At 36.7% G+C, this 14,948-nt stretch overlaps 1 protein-coding gene across 2 annotated transcripts in view; it reads right to left on the reverse strand.

Moving 5' to 3' along the window:
• Positions 1-14,948, reverse strand: part of TTLL7 (tubulin tyrosine ligase like 7) — a 152,392-nt gene that overhangs the window by 52,831 nt on the left and 84,613 nt on the right. For both annotated transcript variants that reach the window (XM_044238571.1, XM_044238572.1), the window contains exons 9-14: positions 14,762-14,920; positions 9,320-9,414; positions 6,776-6,923; positions 6,617-6,690; positions 5,463-5,598; positions 2,704-2,790 (exon numbers count right to left, since the gene is read on the reverse strand). In XM_044238571.1, coding sequence (XP_044094506.1) covers positions 2,704-2,790; positions 5,463-5,598; positions 6,617-6,690; positions 6,776-6,923; positions 9,320-9,414; positions 14,762-14,920 — 699 coding nt within the window. The remainder of the gene's footprint in view (positions 1-2,703; positions 2,791-5,462; positions 5,599-6,616; positions 6,691-6,775; positions 6,924-9,319; positions 9,415-14,761; positions 14,921-14,948) is intronic.

A 14,948-nucleotide genomic window follows, 5' to 3' on the forward strand; every position in this document is an offset into this window, starting at 1 on the left:
GTCCTCCTTCATGTAGGCAAACAACTTTCAGGTTTCTCAAAGAGCTTGACTACATAATGAGTTACTTGATCCTATAATGAATCACTAGGGGAAATGGATAGCTGAACCTTTGTGTCATATGCATTTGGGACTTTTTGACCAACACACTGTTCAAGCAATAACTATAAGAAGTGATAGTAGTCTGAAGTTCGAACAGTACCTTAACTGCAAAATGGAATTTGTAAATTGGCATTGAGTTAGAATACACATCATACTACTTATTTTTATGTCCTATTGTATTATGAACTGGGCCACACATAAAAATATATAAATAGCATAAAGATTAGTAATCACTCAACTGAAAAAAAAAGAACAATGCTCACAGCTAATACTTTATGTGGTATTTATTATTTATAGAGCTAATTAATATTTCTTAGTTTCTCAAATAAGTGAAAAATTAATTCTCCTAGTACAAGTTTCATTTAACCTTCACTATATCTTCATTTATTCTTCTACCATAAACATACTGAAAATTAATGTTTACCATGTGATAGCATCCCTCTAAAATGAAAGGCTGCTTTGAAGTTTGGCTCACCCCAGACCCTCACCATACATAAAGTTAAAAGTTATAACATGTTTTTACTTCAGACTGATTATGCAACTTTTGACCATTTTGAAATATTACTGGCATTAAAACCTACAGAAACTAGCCAATTCATTTCATTTCAACAAATACAGTGATCTTCTACTACTTGCCTAGAATAAGAGGGGTTGAAAAAAATATACAATGTGAATTTTGCCTTCCAGGAGCTTATTTTTTTATTTGGATGCTAAGTATTATTTAATGAAGCAAACAAGAGTATGATAGACGGTCTCAGGGCCTTTGCATTTGTCATTCTGCCTCAATTCTGTGCCCACAAGTTGTCTCACAACTGGTTTGCAGAGTTGCAATGATTAATACACAAAGCTTAGAACCTATTCACTTTTAAAGATACTCTAAAATATATTAGAGGCATTATCAACAGCATCAGTCACAATTCTTCAGTATAAAGCACATATTTCAGAAGAAGGGTACCGGACATCCAAGGTCTCTGATCTCTACCAGAAACATATTTTTCACCAGGTTCATCTTCTACTATTTTACTCCCCAGGAATCTTCCATTTGAGAGATACCAAATACTTTCTTGTTTCTCCAATACTCTATGCAATGTCACACCTCTATGTCTTTGCCTTAAATATTCCCTCTAAACTGAATATCCTTCCCCTTGTCCTTAATGTTTAGAGCACTACTCGTTTTTTAAGACCCAATTCCAATGTCATTTCCTGTGCAAGGCTATCCAGTCTACCAGTCCTTTGCTTCTCTGTGTAATTATAGCACTTTCCACTCCCTTTATCAAAGCACTTGCCACAATACAGCCTGGACTTTGGTTCACCTACCTGTTCTTCCACTAGCCAATGAGGTCATTTTGGACACATTCAACAAATTTAATTAATGGCTTTTGATAACCTTCTAAGTACCAAACACTATGCTAGGTGCTAGAGATAACAACATACTTCCTACCCTCAAAGTATTTATAAGTTCATTCTAAACCAAACACGCACACAATTGTCACAACTCACTAAAAGTTTTCTTTGTAGCACAAGAGAAAAAGCAGAAGAAGGAAGATCTAAGTCTAACTAGGGGAATGAGGGAAGATTTCACAATGGCAGCAATGTTTCAGCTGGATTAGAAGGGGATCTGTAATCAAGCAATGAATGGATTTTTTTTTTTAATAGGAAGGCATTCCTGAGGCTTGGAAAAAGCATGAAAGCATGACAGAGCGTGATGATGTGTATGAGGACATAGTGATAGCTCTGTATTGCTGAAACGCAAACTAAAACAACAGCAACAATAATAATGACAACTGAATTTAAAAGTTTCCTTGATTTTACAAATTCAACACTTTCCAACTCTACTAGCAAGGTCTTTAACATATAAAAAAGGACCATGTAGATCATCACTACAAAGAGAATGAAGGTAAGGCAAACACATGTCCATTTTTGCTTGCATGATAGCTTCCTGTTTATTCCTAGAAACCATACCTATTTTAACTAACACAATTTCAATGTTACTGGGTCAACAATAAGTGGGGCTCCCCATAAGGATTTCCAGAGTGATAATTTGCCTTACCTATAATGCTACACATCTCTGGAAATTGTTAAGTCTAAAGATAGGAGAAAAATGTAATACTGAGTATAGAATACGGGTACTAGTTTTAAGACCCTCTTGGCCCTAACTCATAGGGTCTTTCTCAGCCTTAGGGAAAAAATTAAAAAATGAAGGAAACTTGGAGCGCCTGGGTGGGCTCAGTCAATTAAGCATCTGCCTTTGGCTCAAGTGATGATCCCAGGGTTCTGTGATTGAGCCCCACATGGGGCTCTCTGCCTCTCTGCTCAGCAGGGAGCCTATTTCTCCCTCTCCCTCTGCCTGCCACTCTGCCTACTTGTGCTCACCCTCTCTCTCTCTGTCAAATAAATAAATAAAATTTAAAAAAATAAAAATAAAAATAAAAATTGAGGAAAACTAACAATACCTCTCTTGAGTATATCTCCCTAACTCTAACTGCACTGGTCCATAGAGTTCCTTGAAAGTGGCATCAGGAACAATGGTAAGAACAATGAAGGTAAAATCAACTGTACTTAGTAGCATCTACTTTGATAGTAAAGAATGTAGAGGTACTGCACCTTTGGCCCTCGAGACTTGGCAGTTTTGCCCATCAACTTTTCATCATCAATTTCACATTGTTCCAGAAGATCTAAAATATCTTCTTCCTTAAAAAAAATATTAAAATTGTGATCATTAATGGACTCTACAATCTTTCCAAGGGCATTAATGTCCATAAAATAGTGTACAACAACGTGTCCTAGAACTATTTAAGGAAGATTGCTTAAATCAAATGAAAAATAAAGAATCATGAAAAATCTCTTGAGGAAACCTTCATGGAAATCTGGCAATATAAACAATACATAACTGAAATCTATCATGCATTAACATCATAAACAAATATGTCTTTACATTACAGTACACTATTAAAATCTTAGAGTACAATACTTCAATAAATTAGCCTATTGATCATTCATATTGAGCATACTGAACATTAAAATTTCTAAAAGTTCACTCTAGTTTTCCAGAGCACAATTTCATCAATCATCTCTATATTAATTAGTGCAAAATAATTAACTTCAGTAGAAAATTGATGATTGGCCTAATAGTTTCATTTAGAACAATCTAATGTTAGTATTCAGTAAATGGGTACAATTTAAGGTAACTGTTTCAAAATTTTAACTATTGTGCAAGAGTATATTTAGAACTTTGTGAAAGATTTTCATTCTATGGGTAAATACTTGCTCTTCCAGAATCATTGCGAAGTCAAGGGGCAAAGTTATAAAAACATATACTGAAATAAATCTTGAGCAAACCAAAGTGATAGGAGTATAACAGCTACACTGAAAGAGGTTCCTTGAGTTATTTATTCAATCTATAAAAATATCACATCTCCATTTGTATATTTATGACATGTTTCAGTGCCTCCTATAAAAAGGTTTTTGAAGAAACTAGAAATCTCACTGTGCAATGGAAATTTGTAAAAACAAGTTACTCTTCATCCCAATCCGAAAAAGCTTAGGTATTAAAATACCAAAATACCTTTGCTATAATGTTTTGATTAAACAATAATCTTACAATGAATTCCCGTAACAGCAACACAAGATAGTTAAAAAGAAACTCAAAGAGTTCTGCTTCTGCTTAGGAGAAAGAAGATCATAACAGATAATACTTTCATTATAGCAGCTAGAAAAAGATAAACTAAACAATCATAGTTTTTAAGACATCAGAAAGCTGTGGATAAAACGTAAGGTAAAATAAACTAAATACCAGAGTGGGGAAAAGTTCTAGGCAAGCAGAGACGAGTAGCTATTTTCTACTTTGGAATCATTTGTCAAGTCTGCACACAGATGGGCAGAGACCACGTCTATAAAAGGCTGGGATAGAAAGGAGAGTTTTCAATGGTCATGTGAGCTAGCGTAACATCTAGAACCGCCCCACAGAGCTTGTTCTCTTGACCTCCTGGGTCTCTCCGACAGCATTTTTAGTGAGCATCTAGTGGAATAGGAGGATATAGGCATGTGAAAGCCAGTCTTAAACAGTTTTTAGATACCAATAGAAAATGAGGTCCATAACAAACACTGAATAAATTTCATCCTTGAAAATGAAATCTTGCCATTTGCGATGACGTGGATGGAACTAGAGGGTATCATGCTTAGCGAAATAAGTCAATCAGAGAAAGACAACTCTCATATGATCTCCCTGATATGAGAAGTCGAGAAGCAACATGGGGGGTTTGGTGGGTAGGAAAAGAATAAATGAAACAAGATGGGATCGGGAGGGAGACAAACCATGAGAGACCCTTAATCTCACAAAACAAACTGAGGTTGTGGGGGGGGGGAGGGGGCAAAGGGGTAGGGATAGAGTGGTGGGGTTATGGACATTGGGGAGGGTATGTGCTGTGGTGAGTGACTCAATATAATAGGGTATCCAAGAAATGGGAGGTTATCACTGTAGTGAAATGTCCAGTAATATAAAGTGCATTTTAATGAGTCCATACAAACTTATTTGTCCAGTGAGATTTTAGCAAGCAGAGGCTTAATGAGCACTTGCACACTGGGGATGTCCTCTTGAAATGCTTCCTTCTGAAACTCCAAGCTACCTAGCAAAGAAATGAGATCTGGCTACCTAGCAAAGAAATCATGTAAAGAGAAAGAAACATCAAGCCAGCTCCTCAGACATTCCAGCTATCTTAACTGAGGCACCAGACATGTGAGGCTTTTTTGGATTTCTAATCCCAGTTGAGCTTCCAAATAAATGCAACAAGATTCACTCCAAGCAAGCCAAGCTGAAGAACTACTCAGCTGAGCTCAGCCAAGATTACAGAATATGAGCAAATAAATGGTTTACTATGGCAACAAAAGATAACTGATAGATATTTTGAAAAAGAGATTAGTGTGTGTATGTGTGTGTGTGTGTGTGTGTGTGTGTGTGTGCTTTAATTACTTCTCATATACCAGGTCTATGCAGTGTATCAGGGGAAAAAATACTGCATAAAGAAGTTAGTTACAATCCAAATAACGAGAGCATCACAAAACACTAGGTTAATTCAATGGATTTTTTTAAATTCAGGTACCTATACACACCTCTGTAAGAAGACGTGTTTACTATAATAAATTGATAGTACAACATAACATCAACATTCTCTACTGCATAATTTGTCCTGTTAGCTTACTTATGAAATCACTTGGTTGGTTATGAAATGCTAGCAACTGCTAAAATAGAAGGAAAGTGCACCTTAAAACAAATGTTTTTACAAGTGGCTCTAAGGTGGATTGCTTTTAAAAACATATTATTTGGCTTCATTCACTTCTGTCTTTATAAGCACTCATTCCCTTACCTTCATCCTTTTCAAAGGATTATTCAGCTCTCGCTGGAATGAAGCTGCTCTCCCTGAAAGGAAGGTCTGAAATGCAACAGCCAACAAATTCTCATACTTTTCAAGCAGAGTTTTATCTTCGGGAGGATAAATTCGTCTACAATAAATCAGACAAACCAGTTTGTTTAAAAGAAGCTATTGTAGTGCAATAGCTAAGTTCAATTACACAGATAGTCCTTGACCACCTACTCTCTACCAGTTGCTTCACTAGGTGCTAGAAATAAAGATGAATGCAGCTATAAGAAATTCACACAAATTTTCAGCAGTTATTTACACAAAGTTTATCTAGAGAATGGTCATTAAACAATAAAGCTCCAGAAAGCACAGCAAAGGGTTTGGTTGTGGAGCAGTGGTTGGAGAAGAATTGCAATTAGGTATATTGAAGAAATATGGATCTTCATGGGAGAGAGCAGGTGATGAGGAATAATCTGGAAATATGCAATTACAGTGTGGTTACTGACATATACAAGAATGTGGGCATTCATCTTGATATTCTCTTTTGGGATGGTGGAATGTGCCTCTCTGAAGAAGAGAAGAAGGTAGAGGTAGAATGAGAAGGATGTGTTCTCAGAGTTGTTGTTGATGGTGTTAAGGTAGAAAAGAATGTTTTACTAAGAGTGTGAGAAGCTCTGTGGCCCCAAGTTCTCCTAATCCTTAATGACATTAAGTTAATGTCAAGCTTGGGAAGGGCGGCACTCTGTCCAAGAACACAAGGAATTCAGAAGGGGTGTCCTCTTTTATCTTGTCAGAGGATACCACGGAGGGGTTCCAGTTCAACACAGTCCACCCCTCTGTATTGTCTCATACCTGCCTCCTTTAAACATTTTCATTATTTGTCTGGTTCCTGAATATGCGAGTTTAAACAAAGTACAGCAACCACTCTGAACTGACAGAAAGAAAACTATGAGACCTAAAACCTGGCTTTCTCAAAATACTATATTATAAGTAAATAAGGTCACAGAATAGTATCAGATTTAAAAGATCTCATACAACCACCCATGAAGCTGGCTAGCAGGAATGAAACAAATAGTGCTCAAAATAAGTATAAAAGGTGAAAAATGTAGAACAGTTGTTTTGACACTTTTCAATCTATAAGAAAACGGAGGCACAATTACCTATAATTCCCCATATGCCGATTTTCATGTTCTTCTTTTAAAATCTGCTTTCGTAATTGAGCGAGTCTCTCTTTCTAGAAATGAAGAAATTTGACAAATAAAATCTGACCAATGAATTATGCAATTCAAATTGTGGATATATTCTAAAAATTTTCATACCAACTCTTCTTTCCGCCTCTCTAACTGATGCCTCTGCTGTTCCCAGTCTGAGGACCCTGGTAAGAGCCTTTTTATTGAATTTTGACCATATAGTCTCCTTTGAGCCTCAGCTTTTTGTTTGGCCAAGTTTCTCCTTTTATCACTGGTCCTGAAATTTTAAACACAGGAATTCAAGTAAGTCCTGATCTTATCCCTATGAGGGGAATGAGCAGAAGAGGAGACACAGTGGGGCTATGAATCAAAGTTTATATATATCCACGTCTGTCATATTCATCTAATCAACCATCACTATGGGTCTCCTTATACTAAACTGAGGTTCTGTATTCCCAGGAGATGTGATGGAATACTCTGAGCAATCTACATTCTTTGGGATTTTCTTGAGATTAAAAGCATATATCCTTACAAAATGAGCTTTAAGGCATACATGGAGCCACACTCTAAGTAAAACATTGTGTTAAGAATTGTGCAGAATTAGGGGCGCCTGGGTGGCTCAGTGGGTTGGGGCCTCTGCCTTTGGCTCCGGTCATGATTTCAGGGTCCTGGGATGGAGCCCTGCATCCTCACTGGACTCTCTGCTCCACGGGGAGCCTGCTTCCTCCTCTCTCTCTGCCTGCCTCTCTGCCTAGTTATGTTTTCTCTCTGTCAAATAAATAAAATATTTTTTAAAAATTCTGCAGACTTGAAAGACAAGTCTAACACATATATGCCCATGGAGACTCCATCTGGATGGAGAGAAAAGGCACATCTATAATGTAAACTTCATTAGCATATGCTCAAAGTGTTAAGAATTGTACTAAATTCTTTAAGTGGAACAACACTAAGAAAAATAAGGAAAACGAATTCTAATTTTCCTTTATTTTTAAGTCTAGAAATTTCTCACTGTTTGAACTATGTATATCTCACTTTTTTTTTAGATTTTTATTTATTTATTTGACAGAGAGAGATCACAAGTAGGAAGAGAGGCAGGCAGAGAGAGAGAGAGGAGGAATCAGGCTCCCTGCTGAGCAGAGAGCCCGATGTAGGACTCGATCCCAGGACCTTGAGATCATGACCTGAGCCGAAGGCAGCGGCTTAACCCACTGAGCCACCCAGGTACCCTGTATATCTCACTTTTATGAAGACAAAAACACCCATAGATTATGTCCTGAACTGGTTGGCAAAGACACGCAAAAAACAAAAACAAAAACAAAAACAAAATAATAAGGTTTACTTATATAATAATAGTAAATGTAAAAGAAAGTATAGGTATACTGTTTGAATAATCCAAAATAGTTGATGCACTTGTGTAAGCTAAATAAACAAAAATTTCACTTTCTATATCTCCTCTATTCATTTCTTTTAGGATAATTGACATTTCAGTTAAATTGAGGTGAATCATTCTTTGATCAAGCAAAAAAGGGGCCATATGAAAATTTCTTAACAAATTTACCTATAAAAAAAAACAGAAAAACAAATTCATGCATTGATCTCTTTTTTTAATAATGCTTTCCATAGAAAGCTACTTCTTAAGCAGGTATCTGCTAAATGCTTGGAAACATTTAAAATAAATAAATTGCTTGGAAGCATCCCACAACTCTTTTAGTGTTCTTTAAATGATGATTAGAATCAATTGAAATAATAAAATCCCTGGGCTTAAATGACCTCAGAGGTCCTTTAATCCAACACCCTAAACACTATTTGAACACTTACAATGGTAAACACCTCACAACTTCATTAAGCAGTTCAATTAAACTTCTAACAAATTTCTTTCATACTGAGCCAAAAGCTTTCTTACAATATAACATTTTTAATATTTGAGATCCATGATCATTTACACTGCAACCAACCTAATAATATTCTGTTGGTGCAGCAATCCCCCTTCCAAGTACATATCCAAAGGAGTGGAAATTGGGCTGCAGAGAGATACCTGCACTCTCGTGTTCATTACAGTATTATTCACAATAGTCAAGAGAGAAGCAAACTAAATGTTCCTCAATAAATGAATGATAAAGAAAATGTGGTATATACATACAATGGACTATTATCCAGCATGGGGGCGGGGAGAAATTCCTGGCTACGCTTTTCAATGGGACGGTTAACCCTGCCTGAACAACAACTGCCTCTTTTTCTGTTTACCCAGGCAGCAAGACCCAGTGGGAAGACCCCTGAACAGAAAGGTAGGAAATCCATGTGTTTGAGGGTTGTTACTTTTTTAACTTCCTGAATGAACTCTGCTTTAATTTCTTCTTGTGAGGTGAGGAAGATAATGTAGAGATTTTCCTCAGGTATTCTCCAATACAACCTTACACTCTATATTGAATAATTATACGAACACTGTAATTTAACCTATTTACTGAAGATTCAGAACATGATATGGAGAGAAGAAAAAGCAGTTTGTAGAGAGGAAAAGATATTTAAAAAGAAAACACTAAATGGGTTTGAAGAATGGAATCAAGAAATTCAAAATATAAAATAAGAAAAAATTACAAGCCAATCCCATGTACAAGTGATTGTTCTATGTCAAAGGTGGTGAAAACCTTCCAAAAGATGGAGGAAACACTTTACCTGATGTTTAGCAGCTTTAGAGCATTTAGCAGCACTCCCCTTTTTACATCATAGTCTATTTTCTGATCAGTTCCAAAGCTTGGAGCACGATTAATCTGAAATTTACAAAGAAAAGATGAGAATAGTCAAAGGTTGGTGGCTAATTAATATTCAAAACATATTTGTTAAACTATGTAAGATCCCAAACCAGTAGAAAAACTCTACAATAAATCTCAAGGCTCTGCATGGTAGATGGTCTCATTACTACTGCCATATCTTCCTTCCCCACCACCCTAGGTTAAAGAGTTGCAAGGAATTGACTGCTCTCATGGCCTCCCTCCCCCTACTGCCTTAGCTCAGGATCTTCGGTAAGCATTTCTGCCCTCTCCCTCTCCACCTTCTCCAACCCAACACCTCATGCACTCTAGGTTTTAAGTTTAGGGAAGTTAAAAGTGACTCATCCTGACAAAATTTTAGAATACCAGTATTAGCAATAATAATGATGATGTAACAAAAACAATATGCATGTTACCAATACAGTAATAATTAAATGTATTTATTTAGCATATAGAAATTCTCAGTGCCCTCTTTGCACTGCTTCAGATCTTCTGGATGATTTCATCTATTGCTGCCTAAAAAAGAAATTATTTTCTTTCTACCTGGATCAAACAATAAATCATCAATTTTCATTTCCACAGACACTGACTATATAACTCAGAAGATACCATTAAATATAACTGCAGATTAACCTCTATGAGTTTCTCTAACTGTGTTAGGACTCATGGGAATAACCAAGCCATTTGTGGGTGTTCTTTTCAACATCATTTCCAGGATTTCATGAAGATGAAAAATAGGAAGTAACAGTAACTGCATATACCCTGAAATCCATTTTACAATACACTACAATACACTACCACCTCAAGAGCAGGGATTTTTGTCTTTGTCTTTTTTGCTATGAAAACATAACTAGAATGGCAAGTGTTTACAGAAGTTACTTAATTAATTCAGTCGGCTAGAACACTGCGGAGTTCAAACCTACAGCTTGGCTTCATGACCACCACCAAACCTCATAGCCTATCTCAAAAAAATATGACACCATTAGTCATAGAAGAGGGTTTTCTTATACAATTCTTTTCCATAAGAGACAAAATAACTAACAGTATGCATTTCACAACTGGCAGCTCTAAGAAATATAAAAAAGTAGATGTATGTATGTAGAAGCCAAACAGACAACAAAAAGATCACCTGTAATCCCATTACCCAGGAGACTATAATCCATCTGATAAATGGTGTATTGCTAACCATTTGAGAAATGATAAATTTTTGTTATGCATAGATATTTATAATTTTTATTTTATCTTCCAAATACTTACCTATACTAATAATATTATTCTATAATCCAAGTTTTTAAAAATATATCATGAAAATCTTTCATGTCATCATTTTGACCATGGTATTCCATTTATAGTGATGTGCCAAACTATATTATGGTTTGCTGATCTCTGATTTAGAAGGTGATGGACATATTTCTGTCCATGTGATGTGGTCTCAAGGAGAAGGGAACAGCATGGTAACTGTAAGAACATCCACTTACTTCAGGCAAAATTTAAGAAAGGGAGTTTATTAATCTGTTACTTCGAAACTCTAAGTATTTCCACTTACAAGTGTGAAGAAAGGATACAGTAGTATCTTTTATATGAAAAAATTTTAAAAAATAAAATATTTTCTGTACTATTCTATTCTAATTCAAATCTCTGCAATTTGTTATACAACTAACAATAGTTCTGCTGCTACACAGGACAGGATTATAAATAGAACCAGACATTTAGGAACAAAAATAAAATGCATGTTACCAATATGCATGGGTCACCGAAATGTTATCTATCTTTATAGAATTCCTTAGGTGTTCCATTTCAAAATTGCCATCTGGAATTCAACCAGACATATCTGTCCTCCAGGATGGAAGTAACCTCAGACCCTCTGTTACCTATGTCAGAATATTCCCTCAACCACCATAGAAAAGAAATTGGTCTACAGAGAAATGTACCCACACAAGGTAAACTAATATGTGAAAAGGTAGAAAGAAATTTTTTTCAATTCACATTTTGGATTTTTCAAAAGTTTTATGAGAAAGGTAAAGTAAAAAATAAAGAGAGAAGAAATTTTGAAAATTAAGGTTCCATTCAGTCAAAATTCTACTTTGGGGTGCCTGGGTAGCACAAGAGGTTAAGTGTTCAGCTCTGGTTTTGGCTCAGGTTGTTATCTCAGGGTCATGAGATGGAGCCCAGCATCGAGGTCTCTCTCCTACCTCCTATGCCCCTCCCCACTGCCTCTCTCTCACACAAATAAATAAGTCTTTAAAAAAAAAAAAATCTAGGGGCGCCTGGGTGGCTCAGTGGGTTAAGCCGCTGCCTTCGGCTCAGGTCATGATCTCAAGATCCTGGGATCAAGTCCCGCATCGGGCTCTCTGCTCAGCAGGGAGCCTGCTTCCCTTCCTCTCTCTCTCTGCCTGCCTCTCTGCCTACTTGTGATCTCTCTCTGTCAAATAAATAAATAAATAAATCTTTAAAAAAAAAAAATCTATTCTGTGATGTTGATGGCTTCGTTGGTTCTCATTTCCTAACCCCAATTCTAGAACAAAAAGGCTCAGATGTTAGAGTCTTAAAGTTCAGTAGCTTGTAAATGCATGCAAAAATGAACACTATTGGAAATAAAATTAAGTTAATAAATATTATTAGCCAACCAAATCATAATTTTATTATCAAAACAAGCAAAATCATTTTATGCATATATCAAAGTATCCATAATAGATTCTACGTTCCAAAATTACCATTGTTCCCTTGGTCCAGAAACTTATCCCCATCACACCCCCATTTTTCCTAACCCCCAGTCCCCACTGCACCTTCCACAGCCCTAAGCACTCTGCTCAGGTGTTCCCTCCTCTGCAAAGATTTTCTTAACTATCAAATAAACATATGTACACAGAGAGATTAATCACTCTATTGTTTGTGCTGGTACCCTGTTCCCTACTTTCACTCATAACTATTATTGTAAGACACATATCTGAGGGTGCCTGGGTGGTTCAGTGGGTTAAACCACTGCCTTCGGCTCAGGTCATGATCTCAGGGTCCTGGGATTGAGTCCCGAATCAGGCTCTCTGCTCAGCAGGGAGCCTGCTTCCCTCTCTCTCTCTCTGCCTGCCTCTCTGTCTACGTGTGATCTCTGTCAAATAAATAAATAAAATCTTTAAAAAAAAAAAAAAAGACACATATCTGAGTCCCCACTAGACCAGGTATACTTAACCAAGTATTCTGTCTTCTTGGATCACCATGCCCTGACACAAGGACTTGTTGAAATTAATTCATGGGTAATTAAAGTATCAACAGGTTATTCCTATCCTACCCAATTTCCATATTTCCCCCCAAAAAATGTTTCTGTGCTTGAAAACTTCTGCAATTTTGCCACTATGAATCATTACCTGCAATTATTCCAGTTAACTAAAAGTTATCATATTCTCAGATGCACCTTCTATCTTATTCCACTTGATGGTGCCAAAAGGTTTTTAACAACATATGTTAGAACCACTACAATTGCAGCTGGGAGAAAACACAAAGAAGCAAGATCTAAATAAGATTCCTTTAATTATTTTAATATAACAAATCTTTCATTATCCATAGCTGTTGGTTACTGTGAAGTTTCTGTAATGGTTCTGACTGATCTGGAAATGAAGAAATGAATCAAAAATGAAAATATGTTAATGCAAATAATGTTATTTAGTTCTTGATTATTGTCGAGCTTTTTTAATGGTTATTGATCTGGACATGATGAAGAGAATAAACTATGAAGAAACATTAATGCAAAAGATGGTGTTTTGAGCCTTTAAAAAAATACAAAATTCAACCATTCAGTCAATTCTGATATGCCAAACTCATACAAAGCTCATCAGACAAATGCTTTTAAAACCAGGTCAACTAATCATCTGCAGTCATTATTCCCCAATATACTTTCAGCTCCACTTCATGCACATGCCGTCACGTCTTCCCCACCCCACCAAAGACAAAGGACAAGCAGCAGGAGCAGGAAAAATGGATCTATAGTTAAGAACAGGAAAGGAAAATTGCAGACAAAGTAGGAAACCTAAGGAGGAAAATGTCAGGCCCTAGTAAGATGTAAAGTCAAGTGCTTTCATATATGTGTAGTGAAGGAAGCAAAAAGACAAGCAAAATTCCTCACATTTATCTTATTTTGAGGACCCAGGCAAGAGCAAAATTTGAACATCTGACACCTATAGTTGATTGGAAACATAAGATACATTCCTGGAACATAGGAGAATGAATACACACACACATACACACACACACACACACACACACACACACACACACACCATACTCCCTCAAGCTGGGAAAGTGCACTTTCTTGAAGATATACTTTGAATCTCTTGATTATCTATCACTCATTCAATTTGCTTTTTCAAGTTACAGATGGAACTTCCAACTTCAAAATCATTACCAAAAAAAAGAGTTGATCAGCTTAAAATGAAAGGTTCTTGGTGACTGTGTCTTCTACAGCAGTATGTCCCACAGTGTAACTAATCTAATCAACACTGGCGTTAGGTATGTGCTGTTTTCCTGGTAAAGTTTCCTAAGCACAGTGTTCTGTGCCCATGCACTCTGTGACTCCAGATCTGGGGTCTGAGAAGGAGTTGCTGAATTGGTTAGTACACACATAACTTCTAAGTTTAGGTTTTGTTTTTTTTTTTTTTTTGATGTAACATAAATATGACTGGAAGGAAACACACAAAAATCTTAAACAGAGACTATTCTTATTTTTCCCTTATATCATCTCATCTTTTCCTAATATTAAGTGACCTTTTATAATAGGAGAAAAGTAATGATGACTCTGACCATAGCAGGGACTGGCAGCAAACCCAAAGGAACACAGTTAACAGGCTGGGTATGAGTGGAGCCCCAGGCGTATTATATGGCCTTAAGGGAGAATCCATGCCAGCTGGGGTATGAGGTACTGAATACTGATTAATGAACCAATGGAGCCTCTCTCTTCTTGGAGAGTTTGAATGGCTGTGGTCCTGGAGCCCAGCCACCCACACAGAGGAAAGACAACACCCAGAAGTCATGAAATGGTAGAGGCCGTGAGGCTGGGAAAATAGTGGAGAAAGTAGATAACAAATCAGTAAAAGCAGATCCATGCATATATTCAAAATTCCTGGCCTAGAAATTCACTCGACATTCGTTTAGGAAAAGTAGTATCAAGCACATACTGGCCCATTCCTGGATCTGTTCTATTCTCTGAAATTTTGTTCTCTTCCTCCCACATGCTCCATTCAAGCCTCTTTCTGCCCAGTTAGCGAGCCAGCTGTGCCAAGTACACATTTAAAAAACATTTGTTTGCATGCACAAGGACAGTAGTAACTTCCCTTTCTTCTTAAAAGAAATGCCTTACCTCCAGAAGCCATGGCTTTAGTTTTCTGTCCAACAAAATATCGAATCCCAGGACTTCGAAACAGACACTTTCACTTCCTGGAGGTTGACCGGGTCTGCACATTCGATACGCATGCAGGACATGAGGCTCTGCTACAATCAAAGTCTTTACAACCAACTCCTGCACGTATAATGATTTAAAGAAAAAA

The sequence above is a fragment of the Neovison vison genome, chromosome 2 (assembly GCF_020171115.1).
Source record: "Neovison vison isolate M4711 chromosome 2, ASM_NN_V1, whole genome shotgun sequence".
In the NCBI taxonomy this organism is placed as follows: domain Eukaryota; kingdom Metazoa; phylum Chordata; class Mammalia; order Carnivora; family Mustelidae; genus Neogale; species Neogale vison.